Consider the following 14,930-nt stretch of genomic DNA (forward strand, 5'->3'; position numbering starts at 1 on the left):
CTTTTGTACATGCGAGCGTGTACAATAGTCAGTTGTTATATGTATTTTACGTGTAAATTACGTGGGTTTTTAAAGAAAACGGGACTTTTACAGTGTGCACTATCGGCACTGCGGTGAAAAACAATTATAAATATTACTCTTAACGGATGATTCTAGTTTCAAAGGAGCATTTATAGACCAAACGAACGTTTGCGATCAATTTTATGTACATACGTGCAATGTGGAAATATACAAATTTTTAATTATTGTCCACCAGGATTTAACTTTAGTATTGTCCACCAGGATTTAACTTTAGTATATCGCTATGCTGCGTTAAGTAAAATTCTTTTACAACTAGTATCGCTCGTCATTGTCGACATGCAATTTCAGTGAGAGCGTCCGCTTCCTCTTGACGCTACATTTTTCCCACGGGGAGAGAAAGTAGAAAGAGAACAAAGTAGAAAGTGTAGCTAAAGTACTAGTCCTCTTTATGAGTAGCAAGTCACGTTTATGTGTACACGAGTCAGTGAATCAGTGGGAATACTTTCTTAGGCTTAAATCTACAGTAAGATAAGTAGAATACAGCTCTCCGGTAGTTACGAGAGAAGAACGGAACTTGCTGAGCATACGTTTTCGCTCTCTCTAAGCGATTTTTCTCCGCCAACGTGAGATCGATATTTTTCCGCAACAATTCTGTATTCACCGCACAACTTTCTCGCTGATACCAAGGCAATATTTAATCATACTTTTTTGAAATAATTTCGAAAAATCAGGGTATCAATTCTACATCTTGCACTATAGTGAAATTGCTAAAAGTGAATAGCCGTCCCCTTGGAGACAAAGCCGCTCACTTTTAGCACTTTTCAACTATATTGCGCTGAGAAAAAAAGTGTCGGATCAAGAAATATTTCTTGATTCAACTATGTGCGGCGATCACGGGCTGCCAAGCAAATATTTATTAATTCACAAAAATATTCAATTAAAAAGAATGTGTTTCGATAAATCATCTGTATGGTTTACTGTATGGTAACTTGAAAACACATATATATTTGAACTAAAGAAATACTGCCGACTAACTGCATTTAGTCATTTCAATAACTTTTTTTCTCAGTATGTAAGATACAGAATTATTGACCCCCAGGATCCAACAAGGAGACAACACCTTGAGGCGCTCAAACTCAAAGACCGAGTTTATTAAAGCTACGTTATTCGCATCGAAATGCAATATGAAGAGCGTTCAGCGTTTTTGCGCATCTCCAGGCCTGAAAGAGTTTTTTTACGAGTCTTTGCAAGTTTGTGCCTTCGACGAGTCATCGGATGATTCACTCGACGCCACGTTTCAATGTCAAGTGCCCGGAGGGACGACGGCGCTCCACTCTGCGAGGACCCGTCGTGCAACGCAACTCGCCACGCGTACACACGTACGCAGTGTTTGCATAATTGAGCTCCCCTATGTATTCTAAAACAGCTGTTCCCGCCGTAAACTGCGCCTCGCTCGCGCTGCCCCTCCCCTGCGCTCCGCCCGTTGCACTTGACCACGTGACCGCGAGTAAACAATGAAAGCGAAGCTGAGACAAAGAGAAAGAGAGAGAGAGACGCGAAACATTCTGCGCCGTCGACCGCCAGAAAAAGAGAGAGCGAGCGAGACAGAGACGGCCGGAGCAGGGAGGGAAGACTCCAGGATAGTGGGGGCGACGGTCCTGGCGACCGCTCTGCTCCCAGACGAAAGCCGCTGCATCCACCGTGGCCGCTGGTGGGGATGTGGTGGGGGGTGCACTCAGGTCAGCTGAGCATATCTGCGAGTTAACCTGAGAGCGCCCCCCCGCCATATCCCCACCACCGGCCACGGTGGATGCAGCGACTTTCGTCCGAGAGCACTGCTGTGGCGACGGCGAGCGCCCGGGGGAGGGCGGGGAGATCCTTTTGTTGCCGAGTGCACTCGGGGTTGCGCGCGCTTGGTCTCGCGTACCTGCCCGACGTCCCCTCGACTACGCGCCGCTGTCGTCGTAATCGTCGTGCAAATGTGCGCGCGGCGTGCGGACTCTCGCTGAGGCTGGGTTCGCTAGGGGAGCCGAGGTCACGTGCGATCGGCACGTGTGCGACCCGCCGCCTGCTCGCGAGCAAACGCCAAGCGGAGATCGTCGCGATCGGACATGGGCACCGGGCTGCTGTTCGTGCTCGCGGGCGTCCTCGCCGTCAGCAGCTCCGACGCCGGCGACCTCGACCTGGGCACGATCGTCTTCGCGAACGTCGTAAGCGAACAAAGCGCGACTCGCCGTTCCGCGCGGCGTCGGCGCGCGGACGCGTTTCTGACAGTTTGCCGCTCGTTCCTTCTTTGTTTTTGTTGCTTTATTACGCAGCTGAATTTACATAACTGCAAGTTCAACACCTTTTGTTGCGTAACATTGTTTTCCGTTCCCGTCGTAAAGCGAGAGGTTTTTACGCTTTGGCGTAAATACTCGTTATTATGCTTGTGTCGCGAGTTTTTTTTTTTTTAACGCCGCTCACGCATAATTTACGATCAAGTTTTTGAAGCGTTTGTATCACTCGCCTCGGCGTCTAATGACGACTCGCGAAACTTGTGGCGGAGACGTAACGAAGCTCGTTTCTCGTTTACAGTTGTACCGACACGGGGACAGGACTCCTGTTCTACCTTACAAGAACGATCCTTACAGGGACGAATCGTGCTGGCCGGTTCCATATGGACAATTAACGAACGTAAGGAGGGCAATTGCGATCGACAAACGTAGGCGCGAGCGGTCGCCATCATGTAACGCGAGAACGCGCTTTGTCCTTTAACATAATTTTTCCTGGTAGTCTTATCTTATCATAAGCATATTCGTTTCTCGTAAACATTTTTGTAAAAGTAAAACATAATATTGTGAAATCGACCCTGACACGGTCTTCGATCGTTTGACATTAGATTCGCGTGAGGAGAATGGAAAAGTAATAAATCACGTCAACAAGTCGAGTAAATCAGGCGCAGCAGATGTGACAAGTTTCACTCAACACGTTCGAATATATTAAGTAGATTTTAAGGATTACTTTTTCTCGTTGTCTTCGTGCTGACTTTACTGATGCTCGACGTCTCGAACATGTAGATTGGCGAGCATAGATCTTACCCTAGTAGCATAATGCATTGTTATTGGCCACGGAATATTCGCAAATATTGCACGATAATAATTATATAATATTATATTTATATTGGAAGTGCATTGGCCAACATTTATCAATGCAATAAGAATATTGGTCTAATATTGATACAATATTAAACCGATATTGCTAAATAGACGTATTGGCTAAATAAGAGAAGGCGTCCAACTTACAATAGATTTACATTATTTCCCAATATTGCGCCAATATATTGTGCTACTAGGGTAAGGATTACTTTGTTCATTGCCCTCGTGCTAACTTTACTGATGCTAAACTTGTGGAATGTAGATTGGCAAGCATCAACACCTGCTTCTTGGACGCTGGCTGAGGAAACGTTATTCCCACCTCTTGAGCAACATTTACTCGCCGTATGATATCTACGTTGAGAGTACAGACGTGGATCGCACCCTGATGTCGGCCGAGGCGAATCTCGCGGGCCTTTATCCGCCGACGGGGAACCAGGTTTGGGACATGAACCACTGGATGCCAATCCCTGTGCACACCGTCCCGGGAAAGTACGACTACGTGTTGCACGCGACCAAACTCTGCCCGCGATACAACTACGAGCTGGAAAAGCTGTTATCATCGCCGGAAATGGAACGCATAAATAAAGCGAACGCGAATCTCTATGCCTACTTGAGCAAGAATACCGGGAATAATGTAGATTCGTTTAAAATAGTTGAACACCTGTACGATGTTTTATTCATCGAGGTACGTCGAAATATTCGAATGTTATCAGTTGTTTATATTGTCGCGTATCACGATTTACTCGTTGGCTTGGGTAAGCACGCGATAAATCTCGCCTCGGTTTAATCTTACAGCAATTGTACAACAAAACTCTACCGCAGTGGACAAAGTCGGTGTTTCCAGAGAAAATGAAGCCTCTTGCTATACTTAGTTTTATGATAGAGACATACAACACGATACTTCAAAGGTTAAAATCAGGTAACATCAATCATTTATTAATAATTTAGTTAGATGGTCTAATATTGATACAATATTAAATCAATATTGCTAAATGAGAGAAGGCGTCCATCTTACAATAGTGGGCCAATATTGGGAATAGATTTACATTATTCCCCAATATTGCACCTAATATATTGTGCTAGTTTAAATTTCTATTTTTTTACTATATTATTTTAGTAACAAAAGTTCGAGACTCTAATGATTTATTAAAATCGACTAAATCAACCGCTATATATAACATTACAATCCTTGCGAGAAAGTTTGTATAACTACGTCACTGGACACCTTGTCTAATTAATCTTTGTCTTTTTCTTTTCTCTCGTTCTCAACCTGTCGTCATCCGCTCCTAAACATAGGCCTTTTCCATATTTCTCCCGGTCTCCCCATTTGATGCTGCTCGTGTCCATTTTACTCCTACAATTCTTTTTACGTCGTCCAGCCACCTCCTCTGCGGCCTTCCTACACTCCGCTTTGTCACCCGAGGTCTCCATTGAATAATCTTTTTAGTCTTTGTTTTTTATACTTATTAATATTTAATATTGTACTATATTATTATTTTTATGTATTTTCAAAGATGTTTGTTGTGTAATTGATTTAACTTTGAAAACCTATTGCCAGGTCCACTGCTTGGAGAAATGATAGATCACATGGTCAAGAAAGCGCAACGTACTTTACAACCTGACAGAAAGCTATGGATGTACAGTGCTCACGATGAGACCATAGCGAATATGCTTATGACTCTGGGCTTATTCGAGCCTCATTGTCCACCTTACACGTCTATGATTCTCATGGAATTAAGGGCGAATTCGAAAAATGAGTTTTTTGTAACAGTAAGAATTTTAATTAATATTCGTACAAAATACTTTGTTCATTCTGTAAGGTGTACTCACGTTCTTTCTTTGTCGTTAGGTTTCTTACAAAAATACCACTGAAGAACCGATACTTATGACATTACCGGGTTGCGCTACGTTATGCCCTTTAAATGAATTTATTAATTTAACGAAACACGTTGTACCTGAAGATTGGGAGAAGGAATGTACAATTCCTGCTCTCTCAGCTCAGAATGACATAAGTTCTAGCGATGTCATCGGTAAATATCACATTACATATCTGTAATTTTTTTTTCTATATCATGTAAGGCTATCGATGACATTATGTGTAATTATAATTATTTAGATGGCTCATCTCAAGTTTTAATTAGTATCTTTTATTTTGTTTCAGCAATCCTGACATCGTCCACATTGATGCTAGTTTTATTGGTTCTAGTAATAATCTGTTTTATGTATTGGCGACATACAAGAGAACATAGACAGTATTACTTTCGTTTAGCGTACAATGGCTACAACGATGCCATATAACGGGTTTCTTTTTTTTTACCAAAATAATTAACGTGGCAAAAAGTATTAAAAAATATAGGGTAATCGTTAAGTTATCGCTGCCTGCCATAAAATGAAGCAAGGCATTTTTTCACAATCTTAAAATTTGACACAAAGATGTTCGATATATAGTATATATATATATATCTGACTGCTGAAATTATTAAATAACTTTTATTGGTATATTTTATTTTAAAAGTATTTTTTATAAAAAAGCTCTTTTAATGAATAACACGATTTAATTATGTGATATTTAATTATGTAGTTTATTATATCACATCATGACAACGTTAGCTCATTTTTATTAAACAATGTATTTTCATCTGCATTGAATTCGCGACATTCCTTTGGAAATTTTGGTTTGCTTGTTCTCACACAATAATAACTTATTTAGAACTGAGCAAGATCAAAGTCCGACCATCGCGATAATAACGATTTGTAATATACATCGATAATTTAAGAAATAGTAAATTCAAATATAAAATATGGACGACAAAATTTTAGAAAATTATTTTATTTTGTGACTACCGAGAGAGACAAGGAAATCGGATACTTTTATAAAACATGCATATTTGTAATAACGATTTATATCGCCAAACTTAAAAATGCATAAATGTATTATATAGTAAATATTCAATAATTAATACTGCGGGATATACAATGAACAAATTTTGCAACCAAATTTTATGAGAAACAAAACTTCATGGAATAGCACAACTTAACTACTGTTACGGTTAATTGTCTGATACATGTGATATTACAGTGATTGTCTAGTCATGATGTATCGAGCTTAAACCTCTCGCGAGCTTCTTCGGTATGACAGTTTTGAAAGAGAAACACACACAGCTAATGCATTACACTGCCCGTAAACAAATTTTATTTACAGAAACTCGGTTATCTCAAACAGACGCGGTAATAATTATTCAAATCATCATGCGGTACATTTGTAAAAATACATCTTTTTCTAATTTTTATACATCTGCGGGTTAAGTTACAATATACGGAACATGTTCCTGTTTTAAAATTGACCATCTTACAACTTAGTTCTGCGACTAAGTGCGTGTCTCGACTTACTTTAGAGTACTTATAAATAAGAGAAAAGTGTGCGTCTTGTTAGGAATATTTTTGTGATACTACTAACAATAGCGTGATATGTAATCCGCGAAAAAAAACTTATCGCATCTGCTGCTGTTGAACAAAAATTGCGGATACGTTACTTATTTTATATGCAGACCAATAAAAATTAATTCATTCGAACCAGTATTTACATTACTTTGCACATCGTACGTAGTTAGGTAATTATGGATGGAGGATCGATACAAAACTTAATGTATTTATCTAAATTCAGTATCTCCAAATATATATATGGACGTATATAATTTGCAAAATCAACCTAGATGTTTCAAGGTGTTAATAATGTTAAAAACTATATCGTTATAATAAAAAATACTTGAATGAGAAAAAGGTTGATCGCCGATTACGTAATATTGCTAATATACCGGTTGTTTTTGCACAAAAATTAACATTTGAATTATCATGCCTTCATATATATGATAAAAAATTTTAAATACATGATATTATCACTGGAATGTCTATGCGATGCATCAGGCATTAAACATTAACTCTTATTTAAATTATTCGAATGAAAATAGACTTTTTCAGTCCCCATCGTATCGTTTACCTATCCGAGTGATGACATATACTCGTCAAGATGTTACCATTCTGGTAAAGATGAAAAACTGCCGCTCTCTTGAATAGTAAACGCTGGATTTGTTCTGCAATATATTTCACATTTAAGGTACTTTAAGACGTCTCACCGCGTCTGGAAGCATCTAAGTCGAATCGTGCATCGTGTGTAACAGCAGAATTTTGACGTAGCGTTCTTACCTTCGTTATACAAGTCAGCCTTTCAAATTCATTTTCAGACTTGTGTTTGTTAAAATGTGCATGCAACGAAAATAGTTTCGGTTAATCACTCGTCATACATGAATTTATTTTTAGAGAGAAAGAGACGAGAAACAATGAAGAAACAGAGAAAATTAACGACAGCGGAAGGGTAGGAGCAACGACGTTCCAAAGTAACTTATCCTTCGGTAACGATGACGGAGCAAAACTTTGTGATAAAAAGCACCATATTGTTTATTTATTATAAAAATATATCGTTCGTTGATCGTACACGTACCATCGGGCATCATGCTGACGTCACGAGAGATGATACAAGCCCCTTTCCGCGACATTGTTTTCACGTGTTTGTGAAAGACAAAGGCCACATATTGTCTCAACTGCACATTTAATTGCACTACGCCGACTAAGCGTTTAACGAGGTTTCCGATGTATTGTGAAAGCTATGAACGAACAGAACTCTGTATCACGTAAAAACACTGGACCTTACGTTATTTCGTAGTTTATTCACTTGTCTTTGCTTAAAGATTATCTGTTTACACATTTGAAGCACAACATTAACTAATGAGTTATATTCAAAAACCCTTAAAGAGACAGCATTGAGCTCATATAATGTAATGACAGTAAACATGTTAATACGATATACCTACTTAAAAAGTGTTAGTTAGAAATTTGTTAATAAATTATCTCTTAACAAAAATTGTTACTGCATGGAGCTCTCGGATAATAACAAGAATACCTCACAGTTAAAAGTACATTTGACGCAACAAGTCATAATTCACTTGTGTGGTTTAGTCAGAGGAGTGTGAGTATTCAAACGCGTTCTATTATTAGTAGACAACGGGAAGTCAGTTATCTCTTTACACAAAAAGATATGAAAAGCGTAATGAATCGATTTATTCATCTCTAACAATTATTTATTTTAATTACATTTCAAGCAAATGTTACAAACTCAAACCATCCCCACAATCACCATACTTTCCCTTCAACTGTTAATTTCAGAAAAATATGTGTTCAAGCAGTCTATAAATGCATTTCACTAAATTCGTTATCTTCTAAAGTAACTTTAAGCGTTTCTAGCTTTAACTAAATGCGAGTTAAGAGTGTCTGTTGCAATCACGCTTCGTACGAACATACGTTCGTAACTTAAACTTAACGCGAATGCAACAGTAGATAAATGCACTTTATTTGCATAGTCACATTCTGCAGCCTAAACTCCTTTCGTATAAGATTTTCGTTACGAAGGTTTTTTTTTACATTATGTACAGTTGATATCAAAGCATATGACACAAAACAGGCACATGTACAAACCACACCACATCACCAAGTAGTTTTACGTACAAGATTATTCTTAGTTGCATCAAATATTTCGTATGTAAGTAGTACATGCAAAATTACAGTTTTCTGTCACGATTTCTCGGTTAAAAATAATTTCGCCGTAAGGACAAACACGTGACTAGCGTTGCTTGGCGAAATTATCGGATTTAGTCACACAATTAACTTGCACAATACGATAAATAATTGTCGCTAAAATTCTTACCTGGCATAAACGGCAGGATTCGAAATACCGAGGGTCGGACTTACGGGCGTACCAATGTACTTGTTGACAAACTGAAATGGAAAACAATATAGTAAATACTAGAGAGAATTGACTGTCGTATATTTTATTTGTAAAAGATAAGGCCCGTATTCTGAATCCTCTTTTAGCAATAAAAGCATCTCTAAAAGTGGCTTATAGCCAATCAGTAGGCTTATTAGCCACTTTTAGAGGCGTTTTTATCCATAAAAGAGGATTCAGAATCGGGCCAAAATGTTTTGTAAAGTTTCAATGTTCGTTTAAATGTATTTCTAGGTATAATGTTTGTTTAAATGTATCTCTATATAATTATCAAGATGCCGGATAGCTGTGACTATAAGACGTAATATAATATCAAAGCATACGCGCGCATTACAAATGTAAGCACAAGTATACGTACCCAATTGTTATCGAGAGAAGTTGCACCCATGCTCACAGCCATGTGGATAGCCAAGTAGGCGCAGAAAATAAGATACAAAATCGCGTATATAGACATGCCTAGGTATATGGCCCAGTGGTGGGGCAGGTCTTCTCGGACAGTTTGTATTACGAAGTATATGTTTATCGTTATCACTAGGACCGACAAAGCAGTCGACACGATCTTGTTTAGTCTGCAATACAGACAGTGCGGGACGTAAAGAAGGGAGCTAGAAGTATTGAAAATTAAGAGGTAAAGGCGAGGCTACGTACATTCCGTTCCGGAATTCACCCATAATTTGAGCGCTGCTTGTGAAGGCGATTGTCGGCAGGGTGGCGAACGGTAATTGCAAGCTCATTATAGCGTTTAAGATATCGTTCATGTTGCTCAAGTTATTCATGTCGGCGAAGAACGCCACTAAGAACGTAGGAACTATAGCGATCGTTCGAGTGAAGAGGACCCGCTTCCATCGTGCCCACTGCAGGTTCAAGAATCCTTCCATCGCGAATTGACCGGCGTAAGTGCCAGTCATCGTGGACGATTGCCCGGCGGCTAAAATGCCGACAGCCCATATGTACATTGCAGCTGCACCGAAGGAACAGCCGAGGAAGATCCCTCCCTTGTAAAGATCAGCTTTCAGTGTCGTATTATCATTTCTCTGGAATTTAGAGGAAAGGATACGTGAGAACGTTTAAAGAACACCAGAGCTTAGAGTTAAATGTCTTAAAAGTACTTACATCAAAGGTCTCCATGCCGAGAGTATAATTGTTTGCCTCGCAAATTTTATACTGCGAAATAGAGCGAACATTTTACTTCCACCGTTCGCCCGAAGTTACTTACAATTAATTGGAATGACTGTACTTGTACTTACAACATCGTTGTTCGTTTTATCGAAAAGACCGTGTGCAAATACCGCCACGACAAACACGTTGATTATAAATGAAACAAACAGCGCGATGCAGGCCTCAATAAAGTAATACATGTTGGCATCTTTGATCTTTGCAGGCTGTCTTCGGTCAATGTCTCTGGACTGAAAAAAAAAGGAAATATTTCATGCATATTGAGGAGGCGCGCGCAATCGTGACATATTACATCGTGCTTATTATTCTCACTTTGACCAAGGCACTGTGAAGGTACAAATTATGCGGCATAATAACCGCGCCGACGATTCCTACAGCCTGAAGCAGTACCTTATTGTCGTAACTCATTCCATTGTACCATGGCACAAACATACCTGTTATGACGTCTATTTGAGAAGGCGCGGAAACGACGTACTGAAACATCGAAAGGCATTGGTAGCGTAAGTGCGAGCAGCGCGATCGAAGTGTTTCCAGAGAATTAATGTACCTCATAACCGAACGTGACAGCCATGATCATGATGAGGGTACCGAAGAAGAACTCCAATTTTCTCAGTCCGTATTTGTCCAGGAATAAAAATGTGAACGTATCGATGACCGTGATAAGCACGCCACTCCATATAGGAATCCTGAAACGCAACTCTCTCTATCACAAACCCGCTCCCATTTATTTAGATTATTCAGGATTGCAAGTTCACACAAGTAAAGAAACGCGAGATGAAGATGACATAATCAAAGAGACGTAAGGAACGCATGAAAAGTAAAAGACGTTAACGTAACATAATGTCTGTAATATGATTTGCAAACGCGCGGATCACGACCCGTTTTTCATACGTTATACAAAATACTTTTCATTCGCCGGACATTTTGCATTTAGTCAGAAATTGATTCTCTCGATGCGTCCAACGTCGAAGGGTATTAATCGCGAATCGTAAGATGCTTTAAAATGTCCTCGATACTCCGAGGTATGTTTCGTGCACGTTAGGCTTGCGTGTGTTAAAGGCAAATATTTAACAATCGTATCGGGCACTTACGCTTTGTTAGATAAGAGGTAAAGGGCAATAGCCGTTCCTATTACCTCTTGCATATCGCTACCAATAATTGCTATCTCAATCATTATCCATAAAATAAATCTAGGTACTTTTTTGTACTGTCTGTAACACATCTCTGCTAGATGTAGACCGGTTACCACGCCGAGGCGCGCGCTGAGCCTCTGCATAACGAGACCTAGGATAGTAGCGCTTAGTAGTACCCATAACAACTGAAAGCGAAGACGTCAACAAGGAGCACATCATTACCAAAAGAAACACAGAAGATAATCTCGAGAAATTGCGTGACAGTAAAGGTCAAACTAAAACCGACTATTTGTTTCGCAGGCCGTACCTTGTATCTCGCGACTACTCCGGATTGCAGATCCGACTCTATGTTGCCAGGGTCGAGATAAGCTATGGACATTAAGAAGCCCGGTCCGGTGAAAGCCCATAGTTTCCTAAAGCTAAACCCCGTCTGCGAAAGAGGATTACAGTCTGCGTTAAGAAGCAAAATGGAGACGAGATACACGCATTGTGACTGTCCCGCGCGCTCTTATTACTCGTGTTCTCGTTATCTCATTCTTTCGTAATTCGCTGTGCCTCGCATATTCTCGTTGCGGTCACGTGCGAAGCTACGAAGGCTCACTCACATGTCCCGTTTCCGGCACCTGCACCCTCTCGTCGGCGAAGTAGGTCTGATTGTTGTTCGGCGCCAGGGAGGTGTTCTCGGTGGCAGCCACCTTGCCAGCCTCCGACTCGTGCATGCGCTGATGCGGCACCGTCGTGACGGTGGCATCGCCGCCGCTGGGCTTCACGTCGTAACTGTTGTGCATGGCGTATCGATGCGGCGCTCCAGAAGGAAGGACACCTACTCACGGGGCGGCAGAGTCGGCTTCCCGTCCGCGGCATACGAAGCTGGAGATTCGAGTGGTCGAGCGGGGACGAGCCAGGAGCCTGGACCAGGAGCGGACCTTCGGCCATGGGAGAACGGAAGAGAGAAGATTAGATAATCGTCAGAGACGGCGACACCGTCACGAAAAACTCTATTAGCAGAGCGATTGAGCGCTTCCTCGTTTAATCACCATTACCAGTGTTACAACGCAAGGAACGAACAATGGTGGAGCGGCGGAATTTGGTGGAACTCCGGGATCGCCGCGTAGTCGAGTGTCTGCCCCCGAAAGTATACGGTCGCTCTGGGAGGACAGGGAGCTACGACTCACCTCGAGAAAGGAAAAACGAGCTCGGAGCTGAGGATCACGTCTGCGCTAATGTCATCGATACGGCCTGCTGCGTGTTGTTTATCATCAAGCGCGAGCCACGAGGAATCATACGCCACCAGTCCGTCGCTCACTGGCCAGCTGTTGAATGCGGCGAGTCAGTCATACGCCGCGAACTTGGCCGAGTAATGTGGCAGGTTGAAGGGAGGGGACGCTGCCCAGGGGCGTAGCGAAGCGAGATCCCGGAGCAGGTGGAATCGTCGACGAGCCTTCGACTACGTGGAGTTCGGTTTCGAAAGCGAAAGAATTGAGGAGCGACCTCGACCAAACGCTTGACTTTAACGATGGTTATTCTATCGAAACGTCTACGGTGTTCTGTTAGAACGGATGAGACGGATAATTTTTCTTGCTTGATACGCGGAAAGATCAGGGACGATGAACAAGTGTCTCGTGTCCATTTCTATCAATGTAGATTGGATTAATTGAATTTTATTTATTAATTAATTTTTTACTATTCTTCATCTTTTATTAATTCTTAGAACTAGGAAAAGATGAAAAGTACGTTAAACCGAGATTAAATCTGTATTGATAAAAATGGACATTGGCTGCGATTCAATTTCGATTAAATCGAGTCTTGGACAGAGTTAATCGACCTTTAATTGAAATTATCTTATGACTTTCAATGGTGATTTTTAACTTAATCCGGCGAGTCTCGAACATACAAATAAATGTGTATATGTATGCGTGCGCGTGTAATATATTTATAGCGTACGTTATCCCGACATCTCTTCTGATTCCGCTGTGTGCATTTCAGAAAAAAAAAACGTTCATCCACGATGAGAGGAGCCTGTTCGCCCTAGCTACGTCACTGAGCGCGCGGGTGATGGCAGGCATTACAAAAGAGACACATTCTATGACGGACCGAAGAAGATCCGCGTGCGTGTCTTGGTTCACGAAAAGAGGCCGTGACACGATCCTGGGAGATCCCCGGGTTTATCGCCGCCGACAAGCGGAATGCGTCCTTCTCACAAATTCCCTTGTACCCCACCCGTCGTTCTCCTATTACGGAGAAGCATTTTCCACGCGCGTATCGCAATTTGCGTGCATAGGCATCACCGTTCCGGTATCTTATACATTTCGCGACATTAGTAATAATATATAATATACAGTTTTTCGCTAAAAATGTAACTAATAGTTACAGTTACAAGTTACCAATTCTGGAAAGTAACGCGTTGCAGTTACAGTTACTCAAAAAATTTCCCCTAAATAGATTTCGCTGCAAGGACAATAAATCCATTGTGGATTCAACTGATGATGCCCATTAATTTAACAAAAACTCCGCTATTCCACTACATTAAGATTCCATTTCATAAGGGACTTCCTTTATATAATTTGTGTATAATATAGATATATTTCGATCAATCGTGGCGATCGTGGCGCAGAGGATTGTGCGCTGGTCTGGTAATCTGAAGACCTGGGTTTCAAAACCAAACAAAACATTGTTGGTTTTTCGTTCGATCGCCACATAGAGAAGTGGATGTAGAGAGAGGTGTTATAAGAGGTTTGGGCACGTTCCTTCAAAAACGCCTTGTAACCCTAAAGGGAATCAATAAAATGTATCTACATTATGAGCAGAACATTTTAAGAGAAACGTCTTTGAGTATATCTTTCTCTTAAAAATGCAATTTGCCTGGAAATTTTACTGCGAGCAGTAAAAAAACACCATTCGATTGTCTTGAAGGATCCATAAATGATAATAGCGACTGTAACTTATCAGCTAGATAACACACAAAATCGAATTGCAGTGTTGTCTAGAAAAGATATTTTCTAAAAAAAATATACATATTCTGTCTGATATCGCAAAAAGATAATGTATTACTTGACAATTGCCACGTAAATTGATATCTGCCGGCATTTAATGTGCCATGATTAGATATTAAAGAGGAGTCGATTTATTTTCCCAGACTATCTCGCTATTCGACGCCGAAACTAAAATAATTCATAATAAAATTGCGATAACTAAGTTATCACGTAGAGATAAATGGTAGACACAGTCTCAATGATTAGCTATCCCGGGAAACAAAATGATGTAAGGGAATACTACAAAATTAATATTGTATGTGTAGGTGAGGAAAATTTTAAAAGATAAGAGAATATTACACAATTAATACAAGATATAAAATTTTTTGTAGCATAAAATATAATAGAATGATGTAATCACGATAAAATGTGTAATGCTATAATGACACACACACACACACACACACACACACACACACACACACATATGCGATTGCGTGCTAACCCACTTCTTCGATTTTGTGTAGAAAATAGAAAACAATTATAATATCCATCACGTCCGATCGTCAAGTGAAACATATGGTACAAAGTACGATGTAATGCGCGATAATATAATGCGCGACAAGCTGTTGTTTTCAATCGGTTGTTTACCGCA

At 40.5% G+C, this 14,930-nt stretch overlaps 2 protein-coding genes across 5 annotated transcripts; one reads left to right on the top strand and one right to left on the bottom strand.

Annotated features, from left to right (window-relative positions):
• The first annotated feature begins 1,903 nt into the window (after positions 1-1,903).
• Positions 1,904-6,731, top strand: LOC105563243 (prostatic acid phosphatase-like). Its single transcript, XM_012014676.1, has 7 exons — positions 1,904-2,231; positions 2,599-2,697; positions 3,421-3,843; positions 3,954-4,077; positions 4,717-4,928; positions 5,008-5,188; positions 5,320-6,731. The coding sequence occupies exons 1-7, from the start codon at positions 2,133-2,135 to the stop codon at positions 5,454-5,456; spliced, it is 1,275 nt and encodes a 424-aa protein (XP_011870066.1). The 5' UTR covers positions 1,904-2,132; the 3' UTR covers positions 5,457-6,731.
• Positions 6,329-12,659, bottom strand: LOC105563242 (protein Malvolio). Of its 4 annotated transcripts, none has more exons than XR_001009022.1 (13): positions 12,479-12,659; positions 11,909-12,229; positions 11,611-11,733; positions 11,262-11,488; positions 10,718-10,856; positions 10,483-10,644; positions 10,242-10,400; positions 10,108-10,158; positions 9,643-10,028; positions 9,353-9,563; positions 8,917-8,987; positions 7,657-7,819; positions 6,329-7,249 (listed from the first exon to the last, which is right to left on the bottom strand). XR_001009022.1 is itself a non-coding variant. In XM_012014675.1 (13 exons), the coding sequence occupies exons 2-12, from the start codon at positions 12,089-12,091 to the stop codon at positions 7,376-7,378; spliced, it is 1,737 nt and encodes a 578-aa protein (XP_011870065.1). In that variant the 5' UTR covers positions 12,092-12,229; positions 12,479-12,659; the 3' UTR covers positions 6,329-7,249; positions 7,362-7,375. The 4 variants fall into 4 exon arrangements, 3 of the variants coding, with proteins under 3 accessions (XP_011870065.1, XP_011870063.1, XP_011870064.1); XM_012014675.1 differs by lacking the exon at positions 7,657-7,819 and adding an exon at positions 7,362-7,400; XM_012014673.1 differs by lacking the exon at positions 7,657-7,819.
• Positions 12,660-14,930: the final 2,271 nt, after the last annotated feature.

This window comes from Vollenhovia emeryi, unplaced genomic scaffold (genome assembly GCF_000949405.1).
Source record: "Vollenhovia emeryi isolate VEMERY1.0 unplaced genomic scaffold, V.emery_V1.0 DF939179.1, whole genome shotgun sequence".
Classification (NCBI taxonomy): Eukaryota; Metazoa; Arthropoda; class Insecta; order Hymenoptera; family Formicidae; genus Vollenhovia; species Vollenhovia emeryi.

Excerpts from the sequence above, each read along its gene's own strand:
- LOC105563243 (XM_012014676.1), top strand. The coding sequence starts at position 2,133 with ATGGGCACCGGGCTGCTGTTCGTGCTCGCGGGCGTCCTCGCCGTCAGC. Across the intron at positions 2,232-2,598 it reads CGATCGTCTTCGCGAACGTC|TTGTACCGACACGGGGACAG; the intron begins GTAAGCGAACAA and ends TCTCGTTTACAG. Across the intron at positions 2,698-3,420 it reads CATATGGACAATTAACGAAC|ATTGGCAAGCATCAACACCT; the intron begins GTAAGGAGGGCA and ends TGTGGAATGTAG.
- LOC105563242 (XM_012014673.1), bottom strand. The coding sequence starts at position 12,091 with ATGCACAACAGTTACGACGTGAAGCCCAGCGGCGGCGATGCCACCGTC. Across the intron at positions 11,489-11,610 it reads GAGTAGTCGCGAGATACAAG|TTGTTATGGGTACTACTAAG; the intron begins GTACGGCCTGCG and ends CTTCGCTTTCAG. Across the intron at positions 10,857-11,261 it reads TACCTCTTATCTAACAAAGC|GATTCCTATATGGAGTGGCG; the intron begins GTAAGTGCCCGA and ends GTTGCGTTTCAG.